The following is an 8,536-nucleotide window of genomic DNA, read 5'->3' on the forward strand; positions in this document are numbered from 1 at the left end:
CTTTTCCATAGGAGGTAAGATTCTTACTTTTCCAAGTTTAATTTTTATTTTACTAAAAAAAATATCATGTTATTATTTACTAAATTATATAATATGATAAATAATTAAAATAATCAATAAAAATATTTAACTCTTTAATTCTTAAAAAACTTATCTAAAGATCTAATGGTTAACCAAACAAATTTTATTCATTTCCAAGAAACATGATTCCCAAGATTCATGATTTTCAAGAATCAAGATTCTCGAACTTGAAAAAACTTCTCTCCTACCAAACACCCCTAACTTGCATACAACAACCACATAGCTATGATTTACACACTAATCAAGTTATCAAATTCTAAGACACCAAAACATAGTAGAGAACATAAACATCTCATTTGCCAACCTAGAAAGCATGTCTAGAGTTTCATGTGCAAAGGATCATGAATTAACAATGTAGGTTCGGTTCAGTGATTCTAGAATTGAGCAGCGTGCACGTACAAATTTGCCAACCTCAAACAATGTGAAGAGAGACACATGAACCAAGGATCATGATCTTCAAACAGAAAATAGAATTGTATCAATTAAGTAACAATAACCACAAACCCTCGTCAGTTCTATGTTAATCTAAGTTTTTCCTACTCCAGCCCCATGCATGAATGATTTTAAAATGCTAAGAAACATCCACCGCAAGTGTTAAATTAAATACAACAGCAACAATAGAACTCATTTTCGCCTCCGCCGTATGTCATTTTTCAGTCTTTGAAGCACACGCCACCACATGAGATTTGAATTTCTCAAGCTCGGCCAAAACCTCATCTTCTGGTCTGTAGATCAAATCACTCATGCGCCATATCTGCATGAATGCATCAGACAAAGGCATGTGTTAAAACAAGCCAATACACATGTTTCAATCATAGTAATTACTAGTTACCAAACTTGAAATAACAGAGTGAACAGTTTGGCCCAGTTCATTAATGGGTCTGAGTAAAACTATTCAGAAAAATCAAGCAAACAACCTGGTGTAAACCAATTTGACTTTGCAGATTTACATGACTTGGTGTTATGAATGACAAACATAATACAGAGCAACTTAATGAATCACCACAATATGCAGCACCAACAGAACAGGAAGGAGAAGATAGGAGGCCAAAAAGGGAAATTAACAAGGCCTTGGTACCTGAAGGACTATGCAACGTAGCATAGCTGAGCTGGCAGCATCTCTCTAGAAGCAGAATCCTAGCAAAATCGCAAATCCTTCATGCTTCATGCTCCCTTGGTGCCATTAGATGCTGTCACCTGGTAGTGCGTTTTTGAATTCCTCTAAGGCATATGCTGCCAACTTCTGTTAGAATTCTTATCCAATGATTTGTAAAAGAAAGTCTATAAATAGAATGGAATGTAATTCTGACAGACAAGAAATAATACAATCATCTTTTCCTTTATTACCTTCTGGAGGTTCTAGAACAACAAAAAAGGTAATAAAGGAAAAGATGATTTCTTGTCCGTCAGAGTTACATTCCATCCTATTTATAGACTTCCTTTTACAAATCATTGGATAAGAATTCTAACAGAATTTGGCAATTCAAAAACGCACTACCAGGGGACAGCATCTAACGGCACCAAGGGAGCATGAAGGATTTGGGATTTTGCTAGGATTCTGCTTCTAGAGAGATGCTGCCAGCTCAGCTATGCTACGTTGCATAGTCCTTCAGGTACTGAGGCCTGTTAATTTCCCTTTTTGGCCTCCTATCTTCTCCTTCCTGTTCTGTTGTTGGTGCTGCATCGTGTGGTGATTCATTAAGCTGCTCTGTATTATGTTTGTCATTCATAACACTTGGTCATTCACATTAGGAAAATAAGTGTCAAAATAACAGAAAACTTGATCTGCAAGCGCATAGTCAACATCACCAAAGCCCCACTGCGCCAAAGAAAGGAAAAGGAAACAGTCTTGCCACTGTCCCCACTCCCCCCCCCCCCCCACCCACCCACGCAAGTCCTGTATCTGAACATTCTCAAATCCAATAAGAGAACCAGAAACTCCACAATCGAGTGGAAATACCAGGATGAGCCTGGAAAATGTTTGTGTAGTTCTTGGAAGAGGAAAGAGATTAGTTGCTCTTAGGGATGTGTTTTTGTGAATATTTAAATGGGTCATTTCCAGGGATACGAGTCTCTCATTAGGTTTAATCTCAACTGTACCATCAAATTTGGTCATACCACTAACAAGGGTTTTTCCAAAAGTAGAATCTTCAATTACAAGAAAATGATACAATTATTTTCTGTAATCTATATTTCAAAAATTGAAAAAAAGCTTTTCATACCTGCAATGTTCCCCCTCCTCCAGTACTTTCACAGTCATCAGACACACTAACAATGGTCCATGGATCATATGCATTCCAATGGAAGTCAACTACTTTATCCCTGCATATAAATACAAAGTTCGTAAGTTAAAAGCAAAAATAAGCAGATCCCCAACAACCCCCCCCCCCCCCCAAAACAAATAACTAAATGCCACAATTCCAGTATTATTTGAAAATAAAAAAAAAAGTAAATATCTTGAAAATATAAAAAACTTGCATTCTCAAGACACAGGTCCAGTATTATTTGACATTGACAAGCCATTCAAAATATGGGATGAATGATTCACAAGGGAGAAACAGTCAGAAAAAAGCTTCCAGAGGATGATGTGATGCAAAATGCTATGCAAGACAACAACTAATTTGGTGATATCTCAAGTCTAGGATATTAGTTTTATAGAATTCATGAAGAACTGATATTGCAAGCTTGTAATCAATACACCTTGAATGGACAGTATCTGACATGTTCATGATCAAGGCAAAACCACTAGTACAAATTTAAAAGGGGGCACCATAATGTTTCACAGAATCTATATTTGATATTCAGCATTTCATCATGAATTTGATATCAAAAGATGTCATGGAGAGTGACAGATGAAAACACTGAAAATAGAGAATCAGGCCCCATGAGCAACAAAGAAAAACTCAAGGTGTAAAATAAGAAACTTGAGGAGCTACATCAGACAATGAACAAAATAACAAGAGGTGCAGATTTGAAAGATAGTGTTTGGCCTGGCTAAAAAATTTTAAATGATAAAAGTATATTTAGATCAAGATTATTCAAATAACTGACAATAGTATAGTTAAGAGTACCAGAAAAACAGTAATTTCATACCTATGACCTGCATGTTGGAAAAACAACCCTGGAGGAGAACTTATTGATTTTCCAGTTCGCTCTATCTTTTTTCCAACCTGCATTGCAGAACAGAAGCAAGAAGCATAGTGAGCTGTTGACACCAGATATTATTTTTGAGCAAGAAAGTAGCAAGACATTACTGACTGAAATTCCACCTTCTCATAGTCCCAAATGTTCAAGAGACCATCTTCAGCTGAACTTCCGAATACTGATGATTTGTCTGGAGACCACTGATTTAAACAAATAGTGATTGTTAATAATATAATGCCAAGAGGCATGAAGAATTATTTGTAAACAAAAACAATGTCTGAAATTACCTGAACACAAAGAACAGCAGCTTTGTGACCCTCAAACTTGTGGATGGGTGATCCAACTCCATTAGTGGTGAGATTGCGGCGATCAAACATGCGAACAGAATTGTCTGCTGACCTGCAGAGATGTGGCGACAAGGCAAGTGGGGATGTCCAAACTAGTGTACATGTCCAAACTAAAATGATGAATTAGTGACAATGAGAACTATACAACAGCAGAACATACCCGGTAAGAATCAGATTATCATCATGTGGATTCCAGTCCACACAGTGAAGATCAGCATTATGAGCTTTCTCAACCTGTTACCAAAGTCATGACAGAGAGAAAACAATTAACAAAAATACAAAGATACAGTGTATACAAAGGTTATAGATATAAATATATTTAAATAGAGATGCATGTTTTCTGAGCTGATAAAACCTGAAATTCATTACATACTCCTAATCCAACAACTTTGGGAGTAAAGTAAAATCTAAAAGAAAAAAGGTTCTGTACTCACACACACACACACAAAAAAAAAAAACTGCCTTAAAATTTGTACTTCTATAAAACCAATAATAAACAAAAACAAATTTAAATACAAGACTGGGGTATAAGCACATACCTTAACCACAGGGCTAGAGCCAACACGTGCATCCCATAAGATGAGACAAGAATCATCTCCAACACTACAGAACTCCTGTGCACTTCAGCATGATCATGATAATGTCAGGAAGATATGGTTACTTATCAAATTAGTATTTAAGTTCATGCTGCTAATATAATTACAATACACTAGATCCCTTAAACAGTAAATTCAAAAATATAAATATAGAACAATATTCCCCCTACCCCCTCTCCCCTTTCAAAATATATTTGAAAAAGGTATAGCTATACATTAATATAACTATACATTAATTAATTGGTTAATAAAGAAAAATATGGAGTTGATGAGGCAGGAAGAGCAAAGGACACCCTAGACTTCACCCTAATCCTTTTGTTTGGAGGCGGAGAGAAAATGTACAAAAACAAAATAAAGAGAAAAAATATTGTTCTCTACTATTGTTTGGAAGAGAAAAAGGAGGGAAAATGCATATATTCCTTCTTCATGTTAGTTAGATTGGAGGAAAGAAAAACAAAAGGAAAAAATATATTTATGTTGAATAACTTCTATATCCTTTTACTGCAATGGATGGGTAACTGGGCAGATAAGTATATTTGTCATTTAAAACAAATTTGACTGATTACTAATATCTTCTCATGAGAAGAGACCAAATATTTGTGGGTCCCACCATTTTTCTTTCTGCAACCAAGTACCAAACAAGAGAAAATCATATAATCATCTCATTCTCTCCCACTCAATTAACTTATTTTCTCTCATAACCAAACAACACCTAAAATTTCATAAGGTGAACAGTAAAATGAGAATATCCATTTTATTGAGAAAAGGCTCAGAAGAAAGAAACTAATCATTATAAAGTATGCAAATTACCTAGATGGGCAGAAAGTCACATCTTCAACTGTATCCTCATGCCCACAATAAATGCCTCGTGGTCCAACAGTAGGGCCATCAGCAGTTTTATCATTGCCTTCTCCAGATTTAGAGTTTTGTTTGATAATTGACCCACCAGATTTGGAGTCTGTGGCAGCAGATGTTATATGGTCTTCAATACTCCACAACACCACTGTTTTGTCCTTTCCTGCAAATGTAAATTAATTCTCAGATATAGAAAAATGACATCAAGAATTAAGCAGGATGGTTTAAAGAAAAGTTAATAAGTATGCCAACCTCCTGAAAGAACATAGGGTTCAGTTGGGCACATTGCAAGAGCAAATTCTGCATTATCTTGGTGTCCAGTCAATATCTGCAAGAGATTTTATGTGAATATATTAAGAAGCAGCAACCATGAAAATAACAAAAGTAGAAATAATAGTGTTGTATTCGGAGTTTCTTTAATAATGGATAGTTCCAAGGATATCTAAAGATGGAAGCCACATATTTCAAAATGAAGGGGCGATATTCATTTGAATTTCCAAGTTTTTGCCTAAGAAACATGGATGCATGCTACATTCTCTTTAGTCTCAGATAATGGTATTGGATACGTATCTAATACCAATACATGGGGGTATGTCATCAATGCATATCTAAGAAGTATCCTAGCCATTTTTATTTTAGAGGAAAAATGCGTTGATCCAATTCAGGTGGGACACTGCAATATGGCTCAAAAGGTTCAAATGCAGTTTAAACATTCAACTCAAAACAGAATCTTCAGTTTTTTTCCATGGATCGACTCTTTGGTTTCCTCCACGAGACAGAGTCATAACTCTTCCCAGCCTATTCCAATGCAACAAACCAGAAAAATGTTGTCATCAGTCAGACACACAAGCATGAGCACAGACCATATCCTCCAAGATTGACTTTTGTTTATTTTTTGTATTTTTGCAAAAGCAGAATTTTATATATTTATAACTTTAGTTTGGATTTTACAAATTACAGTTATATCTGTTTTTTTATTTACTTTTATATGCATAACTTTATGTGCATCATAAAAATATTGTATCTCACATTTTTCATGAATAGTCACATCAAATACATATCAGATCATGTATGTGCATCATAGGTTTTTGCACCCAAGGCCCGTTCTAGCCCCAATACTGCTACCCCCACTCTTCTGTTCAATAGAGCCACAAAAGTATCATGTCCCATAATTCAAAAATAGCAGCATCTCTACACAACATATCAGATTATTTTGCATCATATAACTCAAAAATATATTCAATAAAGTAATCAAATGAAACTGCTGTATAATCTGAATCGCACATCAGAAGATCCTACATATAAATAATATTGTGTTTCCAACAAAATAAATAAATATGAGCATTCATCTGCTTCATTCTTTCTCATGTTCCAAACTAGATTGACCTTTTAGAGATGGAAGTATTTATGCAATATTAATGCCCATTCATACCAAATCAGGACGAGAGTTTGTAGCTCCAAGGACAGCATGGCGATTAGGTTGACTTTCAACATCCCAAACAAGGACCTGACATTTAAATAGTTACAAATGAGGAACCACAAAACCAGAAAATCAAACTAGCTCCAAAGAATAAAAACAAAAAACAAAACAAAGCAAACTGTAAAGGTCTCACATCAGGGCTGTCTGTATGTGTAGCCACTATCTTGGAATTTTGTGGCAATTCCCTAATTCTGTTCACCTACAAAACAAAGCCTCATCAGATCACACCTGATCATCAACACAACAAAACTCAAGCCAAAATATAAATCACTGATGGGTATTAATATCCATAAATAAACATAAAATCAAAACCAAGGCGGATTAATTAAGGAACACTGTTATCATTTATTCTTCCCCATAGTTCATACATGCTTCAAATGCATTCAATTTATAACCCGTCCATCAATGTAAACAGTAAGTATACATATAACATAAATATACCTCGCCAGGATGTATGATGGTCTTGTACTTCTTCACAAATGGGGACCGTGCCTCTTCATTAAACTGAAATGAGTTAAAAAAAAAAAAAGCATTCCTAGCTGTTTAATCAAATTTCAAACACCAAAGTAAAATCATTCAAACATGACCAAGGTTTTAAATCACAGTCACAATTTTGTCATGGTCCTTGATATTGCACAGACAAATGCAGCTGAAATGGCTGTCACGGATACCACAAAAACCTTTAACATTGCGGCAAAAACCACGGCTGCCGGCCGGTTTTTAAAACCTTGGACAAAAAATATGACATTCACATCCACAAAACCATAATTCACCTGCGAAATGTGTTCTGCAGCTGCAACCCTAGGCTTCACAACCTCGCAATTTGCAATCACCAGAGTATTCGGCACGCTACCATCAGTCTAACACCAACAACAACAAAAAACACAAATCAATTTTTTTTCTTCAAAAAAAAAACACTCTTCCCTCCCCTCCATTTCAACTAATAACACAAACCAACACCCATTAGCTAACTCCTAATAACAACACAACAAAATAAATTTCCGTCACTCAACAAATTAAAAAGATTCAATTTTTCTTTTTAAAATAAAAGAGTTAAGTTGCTTTGCCTGCTCAGAAAGGTAGAGTCTTTGACGATTCTTGTAAGTGGCTTGTTCAAGCTGAGGGCCCCACCTATCAACAAACAAAAAAAAACATTTTTTAAGAAAAAATAAAATTTTAAGATTGGAAAAAAAGGGAAAAGGGAAAACCCTAGAGAGAGAGAGACAGAGAGAGGGTGTTACCGGCAAGAGAGAGAGGGCCAGACGAGGTTGTGGTTGGCGAGCCAGTCGTAGAGGACAGGAACAAGGGACTTCCACTGCGTGTATTTCTCGTCCACCGAAGGTTGATGTTGCTGTTGTTGTTGTTGCTGCTGATCATGTTGTTGTTGCTGTGTTTTTCTCCCTTCCTTCAACGCCTTGGCGTGTTCGTCTTTCGGCTTGGGTTTTCGGCCCCTTGTCTCCTTCTTCTTCACCACGCCTTGTTGCGGAGGAGGAGTCTCCATCTTCGTTCCTTCGTTCTCTTCTTCACTGTGCTCCCTCTCACACTCTCACTTCTCTCTCTCTCCACTCTCTTTTCGTCTTCTACACTCACGAGTCAAAATAAGCTGGTCTTATTTTTTAATTGTAAATGTAAATAATAATAAAGGGTAAATACTAAATACTTACTTTGCCCATAAAAGTGTATGGGGGTGTTTCAAAAGATAAAAAAAAAAAAAATTAATTTAGTCTCGAATGTCCGAAAATGTGAGATGTTGATCTTGTGATTAAATTTGTAAAATTATTTTGTTATTTTATTATAATGTTAAAAAATTAATTTAATAATAAGATATTTTTTTGGATTAATTTTGACATTGAGGTATAAATTTAAGGATCAGCTTGTCATTAAATTGAATATAAAATTAATTATCGTATTTTTTTATATTCAGATAATGTATTTAAATTTTTCATCTTTTAAGAACTAATTTGTCAATATTTCACTTTGAACGACAATTTGACTATTTATATAAAGGATAAATAAATAAAAATAATTATTTT

At 35.2% G+C, this 8,536-nt stretch overlaps 1 protein-coding gene across 1 annotated transcript; it reads right to left on the bottom strand.

The window, feature by feature from the left end:
• Window positions 1–727: 727 nt before the first annotated feature.
• Window positions 728–8,004, bottom strand: FVE (WD-40 repeat-containing protein MSI4-like). The gene is given in 15 exon segments (NM_001289270.1): window positions 728–835; window positions 2,304–2,403; window positions 3,175–3,251; window positions 3,351–3,425; window positions 3,513–3,624; window positions 3,733–3,806; window positions 4,112–4,193; window positions 4,979–5,186; window positions 5,276–5,351; window positions 6,456–6,530; window positions 6,637–6,702; window positions 6,945–7,007; window positions 7,277–7,363; window positions 7,571–7,634; window positions 7,745–8,004. Coding segments are annotated over 15 exon segments (1,527 nt in total).
• Window positions 8,005–8,536: the final 532 nt, after the last annotated feature.

The sequence above is a fragment of the Glycine max genome, chromosome 15 (genome assembly GCF_000004515.6).
Source record: "Glycine max cultivar Williams 82 chromosome 15, Glycine_max_v4.0, whole genome shotgun sequence".
NCBI classification, from domain to species: domain Eukaryota; kingdom Viridiplantae; phylum Streptophyta; class Magnoliopsida; order Fabales; family Fabaceae; genus Glycine; species Glycine max.